This window comes from Mesoplodon mirus (assembly GCF_964341445.2).
Source record: "Mesoplodon mirus genome assembly, chromosome: 2".
NCBI lineage: Eukaryota > Metazoa > Chordata > Mammalia > Artiodactyla > Ziphiidae > Mesoplodon > Mesoplodon mirus.
The window spans coordinates 228,708,447-228,726,423 of NC_138977.1; the positions used below are offsets into that span (position 1 = coordinate 228,708,447).

At 45.8% G+C, this 17,977-nt stretch overlaps 1 protein-coding gene across 2 annotated transcripts in view; it reads left to right on the top strand.

Annotated features, from left to right (window-relative positions):
* The first annotated feature begins 255 nt into the window (after positions 1-255).
* Positions 256-17,977, top strand: part of GLRX3 (glutaredoxin 3) — a 31,734-nt gene continuing 14,012 nt past the window's right edge. Inside the window, exons 1-5 of one of the 2 annotated variants that reach the window (XM_082611131.1) lie at positions 2,144-2,381; positions 2,767-2,867; positions 7,122-7,230; positions 15,229-15,303; positions 16,016-16,217. In XM_082611131.1, coding sequence (XP_082467257.1) covers positions 2,809-2,867; positions 7,122-7,230; positions 15,229-15,303; positions 16,016-16,217 — 445 coding nt within the window. In that variant the 5' untranslated portion in view covers positions 2,144-2,381; positions 2,767-2,808. Of the gene's footprint in view, positions 1,603-2,143; positions 2,382-2,766; positions 2,868-7,121; positions 7,231-15,228; positions 15,304-16,015; positions 16,218-17,977 lie in introns of those variants that run through there. The other variant, XM_082611130.1, reaches the window with a different exon arrangement.

The window sequence follows — 17,977 nt, forward strand, 5'->3', positions numbered from 1 at the left end:
CTAAAGACCACTTTCAATCACTGGTGCAGAGCTGCCCAAGAGAAAATACAAAGTGAGCCACAAATGAAAGTCACCCGTGTAATTAAAAAAATTCTAGTAACCACATTTAAAAGGTAGAAAGAGGTAAATTTAATTTTAATAATATATTTCACAAAACCCAGTATATCAGAAGTAGTATTTCAACATGCAATCAATGTAAACATTATTAATGAAATATATTACATACATATATATATATATATATATATTTTGGTAATAAGTCTTTGAAACTCCACAAGCCCACTTCTCCACCAGCTGCAGGTAGAGAGCATGTACTGAGCTCCTGCCACGTTCTTGGCTCTAACTTAGGCACTGGGACAGAGACACAGTTCCCGCCCTTGATGAGAACCGGGGCTGGTGGAGACCACAGGTGCAGTTCTAACCCGGTGAGATGTGCACGTGGTAGAAGGCGCACAGGTGCCCTGAAGACCCACGGGAGGATCCATGGGGCCTGCCCTCAAACTCGGTGCAGAGCCCGAGGACCCCCAGGAGGAGCCTCACGTGTCTTGGTGGAAGGGATGGAGTTAGTAAGATGGGAGCTCCAGGAGTGGTTCTTTGGAGAGCAGGCGGGGTGCAGTTTGGGGAGAACCAAAAAGACTCCCCCGGCCCCAGGGCAGATGGATGCCGGGCTCCGGAGGCAGGGGAGGGCGCTTGGCTGAAGGCTGAGGCTTCCCTGGTAATTGAGGATACTAGGACCATGGACAATTTTACCCAGGCTGGAGAGTGCGTGGGAGTTATGGGCAGGGGAGGGGGAAAGGTGGTGAGCGGACACTACCGGGGCGTCAACATTAGGAGATGCCAAGGAGAGCCAGGGAAGACCCAAGGTTAGAGGAGCGTGGGGCCTGCGGGCCTGAGTGAGGGGGTCCTGGCGCTGGGCCCGTGGTGCCGGAGGCGGCCCAGCTGCCCAGGCCGTGCTGCTCGGAGGTCACAGTGGGTGACGGGCTGCGCCCAGGGATGGCCCCGCCGGGAGGTAGGTGGAGGGCCACGCGGTGGCGCGGGTTCGGGCTCTTCAGGACCGAGTTCGAAGCCCCTTGTCAGTGTCGAGGTTCGGAGAGGGCGCAACCTCCCTTCCCCTAACCTCCCATCCCATCCCCACCTTTATGTAATTTCCTTTTAGCTTAAAATTTCACTTTGTTAAACATACACTCGCATCACACACACACTCACATCACACACACCATTCTCCCAGCTGCCGTAGGAGTTGCAAGGAACGTACGGCGCCCCGACATCCAGGAACCCCGGAGGTCAGGATTCCTGACAGTCCGGAGCCCCGGGGGTCAGGAGCCTGGGGCTCTCACTTGGCCCGCCGGTAAGCCCCAACCTCCCGCGTTTCACCGGATCCCGGTTTCCGCGCGGCCCTGGAGGGCGGGGCTTCCGCGCGGGCCGGAGGCGGGGCGGGGCTTCCGCGTGCAGCCGCCCAGCCCCTCCCCCATCGACCGCCCGCGCTCGATTGCTCTTGTCTGGCGGCGGCAGCATGGCGGCGGGGGCGGTTGAGGCGGCGGCTGCTGTTGTGGAGGTCGGCTCAGCCGGGCAGTTTGAGGAGCTGCTGCGCCTCAGAGCCAAGTGAGCGGGGCGGCGGGCGGCGGGCGGCAGGAATGAGGGGACGCGGCGGGGACCGACCGCGAGGGCTGCCCGGCTCCCTCGCACCCGGCCCGGCCTGGGCGGAGCGGCCGGCGCGGCCCGGACCCCGAGGCCAGGTCCCCGCCCCGGAAGGGGAGCGGGGTCCACCGCAGACCCCCGGCCCCGGCCCGCCGGGCGCCCCAAGGCCCGAGTCCCGCCCTGCCGCCCGGCCCGGCCTCCCGGGGCGCGGCGACGCGGGGACTCAGCCGCGGGTCGGGGGTGGGCGCGGAGACCCCGGCCCCCGCCCGCTTCGTCACGGGCGGGCGGCGGAGGAAGGCCTAGCTGGGTCGGCGGTCCTGCCTCCTTTCCGAGGGGCGTTTAAGGGTGTTGTTGATGGGGCAGAGTGCACTGTGTGGCGCTGTCCGGGCCGAGGACGCGGGTCTTCTGTTTCCTGGACGGGCTCAGCCGTGGTCCGTTCTGGCTTGGCCCACGTGCCTCTCGCCCTTGGGACGGCGTCTGAAGGAGACCCACCGGGATAAAGAGGCCGGGCCTGTGGGAGCACATGGAAACCCCGAGCTTGCGAGTCGGCGCCGGCGGGCGGGCACGGGGCCTCCGCAGCGGTCTCGCGGCTTCCGCTGGCCGACCTCTCGGGGGCTGGGCGGTGTCTCGGGGCATGGCCGGTGGGGGCGGCGGAGCGCCAGCCGATTGCCAGGGAGCCAGCCTCAGAGCCGCTGCGCACGTTTCATAACCAGGCCTCAGGAGTGTCCTCTGCGGTGAGAGGGGTAGGACAGTGCCCACCCGGGGGTGTGGGAGCGGACACGCGTGCTGCCTGGCCGGCGGGAGCACTCGCGGCGCCTTCGCGCCCGGGCTCTTCTGCGTGCGGCGGCGCGGCTGCGCGGGCTCGCTGGCAGTGGAAGCGTATCGGCGCGAATGCAGGAGCGGATCGTGGTTGGAAGCGGGTAGTGAGTACGCTGGCGAGCGGCTGAGCTGCGGAGTGCGGGTGCGATGGGAGAGTTCCCGTCTGGCTTCGCCGCCGTGCTGAAGTTAAAGGTGTTCACCAGAGCCACTCCTGCGGCATTTCCGGTCTTGCTGGGAAACTGCCAGAAACGGGCGGGGCGGGGCGCGGGGGGGGGCGCGAAGGGAGTGACGTGGACTCATTGATGAAAGGTGATTCATCCAGCGCTCCCCCCATCTTACGGCGGCCCACTTATGGAGTGCCCCAGAGGCGGCGTCTTGAAAGGAGCAGGGCTCGTGTGGACCTGCCCTTCGTAAGTGTTCAGTTCACGGTCACCTGGAGGACTATTTTGCTTTTTGTGTGTCTCACATTTTTGTTTTTATGTATCGTTTTTTAAAGAAAAAAGTCATTAAGACATCACAGTTGGAAAAAGTTTAAATGTTAATTCTTGCCACGGGCCCGTACTTGAAATGATCTGGAAACCAATATACCTTTTTCGTGGTGATGAGTTTAAATGGGCACATGGGAAGGAAGAGATGCTTGGCCTTTGCGGAAGGAACAAATCTCTGCTACTTTTGGTGAAAATGGCAGCATTTCAGAATATTAAATAGTACTTGTTAATGTAGTTACTTAACGTCTACTTTACAAATCTTCACTTCCCAATTTTAAAATTTCATGTGAATTGAAAACTTTTTTTGCTTAAGTCAAATAATCAGACGTTTATATGTTACTGAAACCTCAGTTGGTCTATACAGTGGGGATATTAATACCCATTTACAGAGTAATTAAGGTTTTTACCCATTTGTAAAATATTTAACAGAGTCTAATATTATATGATCTTAATAAATGGTAGCTGGTGTTACCTGCAGAGGAATAACTATAAGAGCAGAACACCTGTAATAACAGAGAAACAACCATTTATGAATCACTAATTATCTTACTGAAAAAGAACCAGGTTCATTACATTGTTTAACATCACAGTAGTTAGGATTTGAATCTCGTCTTTCTCTAAAGGTTTTCCTTAAACAATGCACCCTGCATATTGGGCTGTCCATGAAGGTGGAAAGAATACTTACAGATAATCCAAGAGAGGGTGACAGCGTTTATGTTTGTTTCAGGTTTATGTCCTTATGATATTAGGCATCGTGTACCTAATTGGAAAGTGGAAGTTAAGCATCTAAACATGGGAATATTGTGGATAATGTAAAATAACAACATTAATATCATTCTTTAATGTTTCCAAAGTGCTTGTATATTTTCCTTTGATCCTCCCAACCTCCCAGGGTGTTATTGCTATTTTACAGATGTGGAAGTTAAGTTAAATTACTCTTCTAAGCCACATTAGTAGTAATGGAATTTAAGTTGTGTACGTGTACTTTTTTCTTTTCTTTTTTACTTACGTTGGCACATACTGTTAAAAAGTTTGGTAACTTCTTTTAATTTTTAAAAATGTACTTACTGTGAGCATTTTCCCATGTCAGTAAACATTCTTTGACACACGATTTTTAATGGCTTTATGATACTTTATTGTATGACCATTAAGAAAACTGTCTTGTTGAACAATAGATTTTTACAGTTATTTGCTATGTAAAATACTGGGAAAATATTCATATACGTACATTTTTGTCTCTTTAATGACTTCTGTAGGATAGATACTTGAAAGTGTTTGAGTATCTTGAAATTTCAGGAAGGTTCCAATTTAATTTTTACCTGTAGGATATGAAAGTGCCATCTCACTTTATCCTTTTTGTCATTGAATATTTTAAAAATCTTTTTTTCAGTTTGGTAAAAAGTGGTATCTAACTTTTAAAAGGTTGAGGTATTTACTTATATACTGTAGTAAAATGCACAGATCTTAATTGCTGGGTGTGATGAACTTTGACATTTGTATTAACACAAGTAACCATCATTCAGGACAAGAATATAGGGCCCCAGAATGCTCTTTAGGCTCTCTCCAGTAATCCCCCACCAGGGATCTGCTTTCTGTCACTGGATGAGTTGTGCCTCTTCTTGGACTTTATGTAAATGGAGTCGCAGAACTCCTGGTCTTTCATGTCTGGGTTGTTGTGCTCAGTGTGTTTTTGGGATTCATCCATGCTGCCGTGTATCTGTAGCTGGTTCCTTTTTTACTGCTGAGTGGTATTCCGTTGTGTTAATATACAGCAGTTTCTCCAGTTTGTAGACATTGGGTTACTTACAGGTTTCGGCTGTTATGTGCCAGGCTGCTGTGAACATTCCTGTGCAGTCGTTTGGTGGGCCTGTCTTCCTTCCCACCATCCCTTAGGCCCCAGAGGCCCCCCCGCCACGCTGTGCAGAAGCTCTGCGAGAGGAGGCTAGAGTAGGCCGAGGCTCACGCGGGAGGCTTTGCAGGGCCACGTAGCTCACGTCTGCCCCGCATCCCACTGGCCACAGCTCAGTTCCAGGGCCCCAGCCCGGGACACAAGCGAGACTTCGAGGTGTAGTCTAGCTGCATGCCCGAGAGGCACAGGCAGCAGCAATTGGTGGAATGCTTCCTCCGTAGTCTCTGCCCACCTGCCCACACGCTGCAGCTCCTGCCTTCGGCGGCTTCACTGGAACCCGTGGAGTAGGGGCCCTGCCATGTGTCCTTTCCCACCTTAGGTGGCTCTGCCTGTAGAGCCTCCTGCTTTACTCTGGTGTGCCCCTGAGCAGCCCTCCCGTCTTCCTCGGTCCTGTCTGTAACCCCTGTCCTCCATTTTCCTTCGTTTCAGCACACGACTTTGCTTCCTACCTGGAAAACAGGACTTCCAGAAGCATTTTCCAGAGCTCTTCTTCGACTTGCCCCTCCCCCGACACCTACACATTTACTTGTAGCTTCACCCATTCCTGATTCCTTTGCTCCTGACTCAGAGGAGATTGTCCCTCTTCTCCAGGCGAATTCTTCTCTGCTCTCAGTTTCCCTCTCCTGCCACCTTTGAGACCTTGAATCCTTAGCTGTCTCTCGTGTCTTCAGCCTCTCCCTCCCCATTTGCACTGTCCCCTCACAAAATAAACGATGAAAATTCTCTTGTATTGAAAAAAGCCCATTCCTTGATCCTGTCTTGATCCTTGCTCTCTCTCTGTTTACAGCCCAGTCTCTTACAGAGTAGGTTTCTAGCCATCTCTGCTTCCTCATCCTCAGTCCAGTGGTCCACACGCTGCTTCTGTTATCCTCTGGACTTAACTCTCACTATTGCTGGGTGCCCTTCCTGCTGCGTTTGACGATTGTCTCTACTTCCTTCTTGACTTCTGGGAGCCCCTTGAACCTTGCTGTGTGCCTTTTAGGTCCCTTCTCTGGCCTACCACCAGGGCTCCTTTACTGCCGTCTGTCCTAACTTAGTGTTGCTGAGCCCCAGAGGCTCTGCCCTCGGCCTCCTCTTCATCCTCCTACATGGATGAGCTTGCTGCCGGCGCTCCTTCTTGATTCCCAGATCTGCAGATCAGGATGGACTTCTTTCCGGAGCTCCAGACTATCACAGCCCACTAGACTTCCTTTCCTCGCAGGCTGGCAGCTTCTGTACAGTGACTTGTGGCTAGTGCTATCACTAGCCATCAGTCACTAAGCCAGGAACTTGGAGGTACTGAAATTTAGACTGTGCTCCAGTGCCACCAAGTCCTGCCCCCAGCTCTCTGAAGCCCCCAGTGCCTCCCTCGGCTTCCGGCCCCCAGCACTGCGTGGTAGGCTCCTCCTTCTCTCAGTACTTAGCTCACATGAGCCAGGTATTCTGTTCCTTTCCTTTTGCCCAAGGTTAGTTGTCCTTGTTTCCTTTCTCCGTGTAACATATTTTTCAATGTATTTTCTTCCTGGGTTTTTGGATTTTTTTGTAGTCAAGGGGGATTATATTTGAATTTGGAATTCTGTAAAACTGAAGGGTTTTTTAGCTGGATATGAGGATAGAATTAAATATATCTTTGCCAAGATAATTTTATATGAAAATAGTTGATAGATACATACTGAGATTCCTGAGAATTTCATTGACAATTTATTAATCGCTATTCTGTCTGTTCATACTATCAATTTTTAGAAAATCTTCTGTAGCATAATAAAAAAAAAGTATGTGAAAAGCAGCTCCCTTTTTTCCTCTTTGTTTTCTGCTTATATACCTTCATTTGCAACATCTTATTTCCATTCCTATGGTCACTTCACCACAGTACCATGTCTAAAAAGTAAATACTAACATGAATAGTAGTAACGCATATACAGTCATTTTTCACAAATGTTGTGCCTTGACTACCGAAATCTAGTTTCCATCTTTCTTTCCTAAGGGTCTCAAAATAGTTAATTTATGTGCCTAGTAGTTGAGGTGGATGAATATTCAGAACCACTTCATGTGAGCTAAGTATTGACTCAAGAAATATCATTAACTTGAAAATTCATCCAAAAGATTCTCAAGGCCTTGCAAGTTATTATATTTCTGTCTGTGTTTAATATAACAAGATTCTAGCAGTACAAAAACAATTCAGGCGGTCCTTGTACAGGTTTCTTTGCTAATAGAATTTGATCTGCATCAGTATTTGCTTATTTCTAAAGCTACTATATTTTTAAAAACTGCATTTTATGGATTTACAGGTCCCTCCTTGTAGTCCATTTCTGGGCACCATGGGCTCCACAGTGTGCTCAGATGAACGACGTGATGGCAGAGCTAGCCAGAGAACACCCCCAGGTTTCATTTGTGAAGGTACTGTATTTTCAGTGTCATGTCTTTTAAGAATTTAATTCTGATTTATGGGTTAGACTACATTTTATTAACATATAAGGGAGGACTGGTGTGGGATTCCTCATGTTCACAGATGGTGTTGGGATCACAGTAGATTATTCTTAAACATCTTAAAATGGTTTTGCATTTTTCAAGTACCGAGTGGTGTAAAACTCACCACACTTCCCTGACACATGCTTGGTTGGGAGGACAGGATGGCAGTCGGGGGAGTGTCGACGTGGGCAAAAAGCAGATGAGATCATTCATTTTGGGGAATTGTGGTTTTAATATAGTAAAGATAGTAACAAGACTTACTTCATTGAAAAGCTAGGTGTGACATGGAAAGTGATTCAAGAAAGGGTGTGTGAAGGCTGCTGTAGGGACTGGGGCAGTAGGAGGAGGTTGCTGTCGGGGCCCGGGAGGTGCAGACCTGCAGGAGAAACTGAGTTCTTCTGACCTGCCAGGAAGCAGAGGAAAAGGAAGCCAATCTCTCCCTTGCTGCCTTTTTCTTTTTCTTTTTTTTTTTTTTTTTTTTTTACCCTGTTGTGCATGCTCTGCATTCCTAGCATCTTTCTTGGGTAGGTAGTACTAGGAAAGTGAGAGTTGTGACTGGATTAGCTCACTTGGTTTAAGCATATTTAACGTTATCAGTCAGGACTTAATACTCATTTAAGCAGCAGGGCCAAAATAGGAGCTGAATATCTTAGAAATGAAATTTGGGGAAGAGAGAAAGCTGAGTCCTTAGTATTTAAAAAAGCAGACAGGAAACCAAAGCTTTATTTTTATTTTTATTTTTTAAAAATAAATTTATTTATTTTTGGCTGCATTGGGTCTTTGCTGCTACGAGGCGGTCTTTCCTCTAGTTGTGGCGAGCAGGGGCTACTCTTCGTTGCGGCGCGTGGGCTTCTCATTGCGGTGGCTTCTCTTGTTGCGGAGCACGGGCTCTAGGCGTGTGGGCTTCGGTAGGTATGGCACGCGGGGCTCAGTAGTTGTGGCTCGCGGGCTCTAGAGCGCAGGCTCAGTAGTTGTGGCGCGTGGGCTTAGTTGCTCCGCAGCATGTGGGATCTTCCCGGACCAGGGCTGGAACCCGTGTGCCCTGCATTGGCAGGCGGATTCTTAACCACTGTGCCACCAGGGAAGCCCAAAGCCTTATTTTTTAAAACCAGGGTTTGTGAGTTCAGAGGATATGTTGGCAAGTATACCTGTATATGGGGTTAAAAGTGACATCAACTGTATTGCTTGTATGCTGCTTTTTATGTAAACTGAAGACCCAGAATTCTGACGTACTAATCCATTTGTATAGCGAGTGATATAATTTTCAGACAGTTTCTATATAAATAAGTGTGCTTTGAATAGGTATTGCACTTAGATGGTTCAGAAATCAAAACAGTATAAAAAGATGTACTTTGAGAAGGTCCGCCCTCCTTCCCCTGTCAGCCCTGTTGTCCCATCCCGTAAGTAGCTGCTTGTATTAATTTTGCATGAATCCTTCCAGTGTTTCTTTATGCAGATAGAGCAAGTATGAATATAATGGTTAGCTTTTTAAAATTTAAGGACTTATTTAAAATTCCAATGAAATGTGTAATGAAACCTTAGAATATAACCCTAAAATGTCCAATATAAATAATGGAAGGGAACATTAAAGCTGCATGTTTGGTCAGTGATAAAAGGTAATGATTACAAGTGAAATGAATGATTAAACATTCAATCCTAAGATTAATCAAGATGATGGTAATTGTTGTAAGTCTGCTTTTGTGTGTATAGTGTTACTGGTTTAAGTAGCACATTGTTCTTAGCTGCCATTTGAATGATTTATTTAAAGTGACTATAGAATTACTTCTCACATTGGTACCAAACTTGGCAGTGAGACTTTAAGTTGTTCAAGTGCTTAAGTGTCTCAGCAAGCCAAGGGTTGGGAAGCCCTTATCTGTTGGGGATACCTGAACCCAACTGCACCTGCCATTCACGGAGAGGGTGACAGGGCTAGGTGGGTAGTTTGCCCAGGTTGTTACTTTCTGCAAATTCACTCTGTGGCTTAGTTTTTCTTGCTTAGACATCCTGAAAGGTAAAGATCATTTGCATGGAATTTGGAAGGTAGGTACTTTTAAAGGCCACAGTGCTGAACAATAGTCAGCCCAGGAGAGGTAAAATATTTGAGAGATCTCTTGGCATTTCCCAGTAAGAGAGGCATGTGGTTCATTTCAAAACAGCTTTCTCAGTGAGAGCTTTGTGAAACTTCTAGGGCATAGAATTGATGTTCTACTGCCCTCTGGTTCTTTTGATTTCTTGGTCTTTTTTTTTTTTTAATGACTGCCATCGTTCGGCATTTTTTTTTTTTTTCTTTTTGCGGTATGCGGGCCTCTCACTGTTGTGGCCTCTCCCGTTGCGGAGCACAGGCTCTGGACGCGCAGGCCCAGCGGCCATGGCTCACGGGCCCAGCCGCTCTGCGGCATATGGGATCCTCCCAGACCGGGGCACGAACCCGTATCCCCTGCATCGGCAGGCGGACTCTCAACCACTGCGCCACCAGGGAGGCCCTGTATAGATGGTTTTAATCACAGTTTGTGATCATCAACAATTCCTTATTTTGTAGAAGATGGTAAAATAATACCGGAGAAAAGCTAGCATACATTTTTGGTCCCAGTAGTTTGTGCTCATTGGAATAGGTTGCTGAAAGGCAAGATTTTCACATATATTGCATCTGAATCCCCTCACTTCCTGGACTGATGATATGGTAATAAAGTACCTGTGCTCCTTCCTGGTGCCATGTTTAGGCCGCGTGCTGGTTGCACTCACCTGCATCGGCTGCCATGTCCAGTCAGGTCCTGGGGCTGTGTCCCACCCTGATGTTCTCACACCTCCAGGGGCATGGAGGAGATCCATGAGTTATTTCTGTTGCTGGAAGTCTCACAGAAACCTTCGTTTGTTCAGAATAAAATTAACCAGCTAATTAAAATATCAAGTGCCTTTGCTTTTCAAATTATGTAAAGTCAGTTTGTTAGCACTTTAAAATGGGAATACATGTTTATCATTAAATCAAATTGTTTGGTAGATAGACTATTTCAGGATAGTTTCTGGTAGAGGGTGAGAAGGAGGAAGACTAGTATTGGGTCATGAAATTGGGTACCACTAGTCATATTCATGGTCCAAGTCAAATCCATCTTTTAACAGGAGTGGCAATTTATTTTAAAAATTTTGTAGTTGATTTTACTATTTTATTTTTTAAGTAAAGATTTTGTGTATTTAAGGTGTACAACATGATGATTTAAATCATCATTTCGTGTGAAGTCTTTCTTGTATACCTCCGTGGCTTCCCCCCGACCCTTTCCTCTCTCTCCGAACTTAGTCTGTGCCATTGTTTGGACTGTTAGTTGGGGAATATCTTGTATCTTCATCTGCTCTGTCATTTCGTTCCCGTTTTGTTGGCTTCTTGACTAGATGGTGGGATACTTGAGGTGGGAACCTTTACCTTACCATGTTTTTTTGTTGTTGTTGTTTGTTCGTTTTTGTTTTTGTTTTAAATTGCTTTCCTTTGTGCAGGTGGGAGCAGGGAATATTGATCAGTTTATTTGGCATCTTAGAGAGCATGTGTAGGATTCCATTTTTTAGGAACTCAAAGATGTCTCTTAGATAATTCTAGTAAAATTGTTAAATCTTAAAAATATCCTAGTTTTAATCGATGCTGTCTTGGTAATAAAATAATACCACAATTAACATAGTTTATTAGCTGTTACTGGGCTAAGTTTGGCAAAGTCTTTAAAAAAAGTTATCAGAAATGTTAATTTAAATACTATTTTAAAAATTATATTTGACTATCTGACAAAGAATTTGATTTTGAAAATTTTTCCTTTTGTGTCTTGTCACAGGGCAGAAAGAAGCCCTGTAGGAGGTATAACAGAATGTCCCGGAATGTCAGGTGGTTTTGTTTGTTTGCTTGTTTTATTGAAATATAGCTGATTTATACTGGAATGTCGAGTTTCATCATTCTGGCCTTAACCTTGGAGGCTCATTACCACCACTGGCAAGTAGTCATTCCCATTTTGGCTTAGGAATAGTGACCACTGTTAGTTCAATATTCTGTTCAAAATTTATTTCTTGAACACTTAATTATACGCCACACAGTATGCTAGTTACTGGGAATGTGGAACAGTAAAGGTACAGACAGTAAATGGGTAACACATAGTACCAAGGTAATTTCAGGTGGTAGTAAGTTCAGCAAAAGAAATGAATAGGCAGGTTATGAAAGATGGAGACTTGGGTGGGTGGGTGGGGTGCTTTGTTTAGGTTGGGCTGACAAGGTGTATCTAATAAGTGAGAGTTAAAAAATGAGAAGGTGGCAGTCATCGGAAGAGCTGGGAGAGAGCTTTTAGGTAGAGGCTTAGCAAGTACAGACTTTAGAGGATCAGCAGTTGGCCAGTGGGGCTGGAGGGTAGTGAAGGAGGAGAGGCTTTGACATGAAGTTGCAGAGGTAGGCAAGGGCCGAGTGGCCTTGTGGGCAGTGGTCAAGTTTTGGTTTTATTCCAAGTGCAGTAGAAGCGACATAGTCTGATTCCTAAGTCGATGACTGTGGCTGCCATGTGGAGAATGGTTTGAAGGGGGTAAGGGTGCAGCCTAGAAGCAGGTATACTAGTTAAGGAGGCTATTTCACTGGGCCAGGTGAGAGATGCCTTGGACACTAGTGGGGAGAATGTTGAAGTAAGGTCGTGGTCTGAGTCGGCTTATATTTTGGAGGGGGGCACCCAGGAGACCTGCTGATGGATTGGATGTCAGGGGTGAAGGAAATAAGGTTCGTCAAGGCTGTCTCCTTTTTGATTCGAGCAAGTAGATGGCTTAAATGAGATAGGGATGCCTGGGGAGGAACAGGTTTAGTGGGAGATATCCAGTAGGGATCTGAGCGCAGATGTCGAGGGTGTGGCTTGGAGGCGAGAGGAGCGGTCTGGCCTAGAGAGAACTTGGGTGGTAGCACCATATTGGTGCCCCTGAGAGCAGGGGGTTGTACGCGACCGCTCTAGGAACATGAGCGCAGGTGAGAGAAGCGGACTCAGAACCAGGTCCTGCGATGTGCAGCCATGTAGTGGTTGGCCAGAGGTGAAGGAAGAAGCCAGAGACTCAGTCTGAGAGTTGGAGGAAAAGAAACCACGAAAGCCAAGGGAAGGGTATCAGAGAAAGTGGGTGTGGTCATCCTTACTGAATGATACTGAAAGGTCAGTAAAATGCGTATCCATTGGACCTGGTGAAGTGTCAGCAGGGCCGCGGAGAGTGGAGTGAGACTCTGGAGCCAGACTGTGTTGCTCCACCGCCCAACGGTGTTGTGCTCTCGACCACGGTACCTGTAGCCTCTTGAAGTTCCGGTTTCTTCCTTAGGACAGTACCTACTGTGACGATTTAAGTGAGCGCAGTGCCTGAATGTACTTAGAACTGTGTTAGCCATCATCATCACGATGGTCGGTGGTGACCCTGGTAAACTGAGGGAGGTGATGCAGAATTCCCTTCCTCCGGAAGGGAGTAGTGTCTTCCTCTGGACTCACCTTGCTTTAGTAACACCTCCCTGCCCTCCTCCCCCTTCTCCACAGACACAAAGCACGCTGCGTGGGGAGGGTCCAAGTTTGAGATTCACGGTATAGGAAGCACGTGGTTCCCCCAAAGGCCTTCCGGCTGGGAATCCATTCTGGAAATATTCGTGTCTGTTTTGTCCTGAAGTCATGTGTAAGTCCTATCTTTGAAATTTGATTATTTCTTGTTTGATTGTTGTAGTAGAAAAGTTAACCATAGTATAGTGAAAAAAGCACAGGCTTTGTAGTCAAACAAACACGGCTTTGTTTCTCGGCCCTGCTGCTTATTAACTGTGTCTGGAGTGACCTCTTTACCTGGCCCCCTGTGAAGCTGAGATGATTACATGCCCCATACTTCCCAGGCTGTGACAGGTCTAGGTGCTCTCATGTAAAGGCATGTCATGGTTTATGGCACAGAGCAGGCCTCCAAGGAAGGTATTAGCTCTTATTGGCCATCTTTGGTCTGTTCGGAATGCAGAAGAAAATTAAAATAAAAAATCTTTAGCATTTATACATTTATCTTCTACTTCCATTGTTATTAACGGTTATGTTGTCTTACATCCAACGGAAGTATTTCCAAAGAGTTTTAGTGTTGTCAAGGTTTCGGACTTCAGGTGCCCTTGATATTCTGGGGAACGGCTTTGCCTTTAATGGTGCTCCTGGCCCAGGCTCAGGAGGATTTGCCTGTCACCGTTGCTTTGTCTTATTAAGATCTTGTCTTCTGGGAGCTCATTTAAGGGAGGCACGTGTAGCGATCCTCCTGGCTTCAGCAGGAATTTCAAGAGCATCATTTGCTTCCCAGAAGAGTTGTCAGTAAGGGACCCTACTGGAAACCAGCGGGAATATGAGAAGAGATGAAGTTTCAAAAGCATATAGGAATTTGATTTTATGAGTCAGGATGCTGCTTGTTTTGTTGTGGTTTAAAACTCTGTTATCTTGTTTCTACTTAGTGTTGTCTGGTTTTTGATTTGTATTACTTTTCTGTTAGAATCCAGGAGTGCCAGCGATGGGGATCTTCACTGAGCTTGGCCCAGTCAGTGCCCAGTGTGTGGTGGGCACTCACCAGGTGTTAGCCAAAAGACAGATCGTGATGCGCTGCCTTTGTCATCACCTTTGTGCTCTTCTTTCGTCTGAGTGTGGAACTGTATGAAGGAATATGGCACAGAAGTTTCTTAGACTTTAGAGTCTTCTCTAAATAGCTGTCTCCGAATGCTTTACCTTCTCTTTGTTCTTTTTTTAGTTTTATTGTACATTTGACATCGACTTTAAAATGTATATAATTTTTCACATTGGAGATTGAAAATAATTTAAAATATTGTTTCAAAGGGGTGTTGTAAAGAAACAAGAATTAAGGTGGTAAGAGAGCACCCAAGGGCGTATGGGCTGGAGAGACACGCCAAAGACAGACGGCTGCTTCCCGCTTTGTCACTGCTGCCCGTTTGATGGGCTAGGGCTCCAGACAAATATAGTGTCTCCAGCCCGGTGGGGGTCTTTCACTCCTGGAAGAATGCATTGTATATAGTTTAAACTCTTTAACAGTAGAATTTATCAATAAATTTTATTTCCTACAGGTGTAGTGTGAATTTAGATTTTTATTGGTTTTCAGAGTTTATATTACATTGACTGTCCCGTGAGGAAAAGATACAATGTATCTCAGTTTTTCTCAAAGTATACAGTTCAGAAAGTCCGGGTAAAAAGCTTGAGGTAATTGTGTTCTAGTTATTTAGAAAGGGCATTACTAAATAATGTTTATGTATCAGATACCACATCAGATCTTGTTGGAGGGCTTCAAGGAGATTATCGAATAGAATGTGGTCATCTTATTTAAAATGCATTTAAATGTATGAATAGACCCAGAAGCAAGTAACCTAGTAAGATATCTGCTTTGGGTCCAGCAGCCTTGCAGGAGTTAAAAGTAAAATTTATCAAACATCAATAGTTTATTGAAGAAATACTCCTTTTTGCTTCATAATTTGCAGAAGGCTGCAACTGTCAGTCATGATGTACTGCCTCTTGAAATTAGTCAATAGAGCAAACAGCAAGAATTGCTGTGGGCAGAAAATAAGCACTGTAATCATGACATAACTGGGGTCAGTGATTTATGGATTTCAATATAGTCGTAGCTGCATATGATTGAAAATTTACTAGGTCACTAGTGCACCAAAAATTTTATTCACAGCCTCCAGGCATATTTTGAAATGTGCAACAAAATAAAAACCTCTGAACCTGTTTTGATACTGCAGACTCAGTGGATGACATGCCAGCCCAGTGAGTCTCATTTAAATGTAAATGTGTCATGAACTTTTGTACCATACTCTTTAAAAAACATCAACTACTTGAAGGGATAATGCATGTGAAACTGATTTACATATTGAAGTAGTAAAAAAGGATCTTTTTATAATCACGCTTAAATTCTTTTATTTTAAAGTTGGAAGCTGAAGCTGTTCCTGAAGTATCTGAAAAATATGAAATTAGTTCTGTTCCCACCTTTCTGTTTTTCAAGGTAAGGATAAAGATGGCAGAAGAGATCGTCTATCTGCAGTGGGCCACGGGGCTATCTGTGTTGGTTCCTTTGCCCTCTCCCCTGCTCCCTGAACATTAGGCATTTGCTTGCTCCTGGCTTTGCCCTTTCTTCTTGTAGTCTCATCGTTTGCTTGCCCTTAGGGGTCCTGGAAAAGGGGCATGGACTGTGGAGGTCCAGCCACCAGGATTGGAGAAAATTCTAGATACGTGGTTGTAAACCCAGAATGTTCCCTGAGTTGGGTCAGAAGTTGGTTGTTTGGGGCATGCGCCTGGACGTAATGAAACATTTGGCTGGTTCTGGTTTGATTAATGACTCCTTTAGGAAGTGGGTGCAAATCAGTGCTTCAGGGTACCCCTGGGTGTTAGCATGGTCCCCCAAGTACCTCATTTATACTTGAGTAGATTTGATCCCAGCGAGGGTGGGGAAATCCTTTCTGACCTGGTTTGAGAAGCAGTGCCGCTTTCCTAGTATGTTCCCAAAAAGGAAAAAAGAAAACAATTATTTATTTCTAAAATTGAGATGCACAGCAGGTAATCTGTAATCAGAGTTTTAAAAAACTTTTCCGGTGATAATGTTGACCTCTTTAAAACTGGCCAGAACTATGGATTTGTGCTCGTTGTAATTTTAGAGCCTAAAATATAGAGATGATGAAGAAATGCACACATACTCTAAATGACTTTTTTAACTTTAGAATTCTCAGAAAATGGACCGATTAGATGGTGCCCACGCCCCAGAGTTGACTAAAAAAGTTCAGCGACATGCGTCTAGCGGCTCTTTCCCACCCAGTGGTAATGAGCACCCGAAGGAAGACCTCACCCTCCGCCTGAAGAAGTTAATTCACGCTGCCCCCTGCATGTTGTTCATGAAGGGAACTCCTCAGGAGCCGCGCTGCGGTAAGGGGCTGCTCTGAGGATACTCACCGGGAGGGGCGCAGTTGAGGCGACGCGCTCTGTGCAGGCTGCGCCGGATCTGATACTTGTGTTCAGACACCCTGAGAAGAGCGGGAAACGTTATAACTCCCAGGGGATTCTATAATTCGGTGTGAGAACTCGTTTGCAGTGTAGACTCGGAGAATGGTGGAACCAAAAGGCATCTTGGAAATCACCTGATTGAAAATCTTTGTTGTCTCCTACCTACGTCCCAGGGAAGGTGACTCGCTCGGGTCGCTGGGTAGCAGAGTTGGGATTAGGTTCCGGCTGCCAGACTGCTGTCTCCCGCCGTTACTGGGCTTTTGGGGTGTTCGGTTAATTTTGCTCTTAACACTTACCTCTCTTTCTTGGCAGCCTCCTTATTCACATAGTCCAGATTCAGCAGTTTGAAAATGTACAGAACTGCAGTAGTGTTCCTATGTCTACCTGGTGTGCTTCTGTCTTCCTTGTTGTCTCTCAACGTCTCGTGACTGTATTATTCACCCACTGATGTCAATTCCAATTTGTAGCTGCTCATAATTTAAAGATTTCCAATTCTGTGGCTTATAGGCACTCTTATTGTCTTACCACAGGTATGCTTGGAATTTTGTCCTTGAGTAAGTCTCAGAGTTATTTGGCCCCTCTGGTATTGGGGTTACATTGTTTTCTTTTTACTGTGCCTTGTACAACATGATTATGCTGCATAATGGAGCATTTAATGCCTTTTGGTGATGCTTGTTTGTTTCAACTGCACAGGAGGGATTTATTAAGATAGGTGGCAGGAAAGTTGAGTGTGTTATTGATACGATTACTGCATGTCCAGTGTGACTTTATCATATAGCCAAGCTTCCAATATAAAGTTGATTATAAATTCTTCCCTGTATAGTTAGCAAATTACATATTAAAGTATGAAACAGTCTAGTTTTAAACGTAAAGTTTCATGATGAATTCTATCTTAGGAGGATAAAGAAATGGTTCCTTTTTCTCTCAGTTATGCTTGAAAATTTTCCTTGCCAGTATTTCCATGTCAGATGCCTGCTGTTTGTGTGTTGAAAGGCTAACTTAGTCCATACTAGAGTTAACCAAAGATAGCAACAGATAGCCTCTGTGTTTTGGTTGTTTGTTTTTAATGGATGTTGCAGCTGGTTCAGTTTCTCCCATCAGGCATGAAAATCACTTCTGGTACTTTATGTGGTGACCTAATAACAGGGACTTAAATCAGTCCAGTGGATTTTATTTAATACCTTCATTGAAGCCTGAAGTGCTGTAGAACTGATTGTAAGATGTGGAGGAACCGGTGGGACAGGTTATACACAGGAAACCTACAGTAAAGCCAGTAGAATATTATTTCCCTTGGGAATGAACAGTAGTGTTCTCTTAATTGTTTCTGAATGATAACCTAATGAAATTGGCAGGTGGTAGAAACTGAAGCTTAGGGAAGGTATTCTGAGGCAGCAGAGGGGAAGGTGCTAGATACCCTGGAAAGCCTCACAGACTAGATGTCACGACAGGTGAGCTGCAGTCCTAACTGCCCCTGTGCCTGCCACCTGCCTTGATAACGTGAGGTACAAATCCGTTACCTTCCGTGTGACTTCACTGATTCCTTGGGGGTGTTGGGGGTTGGAGCCAGTCTTGGAGAGCCTTTTCAGTTCAGCTGTTGTATGATTATTCAAATAAATTAGAATTATACTTAGAAATAATCATTTTTCTGCTTACCTTTTACTTCATTAGACTGGATTTATGAT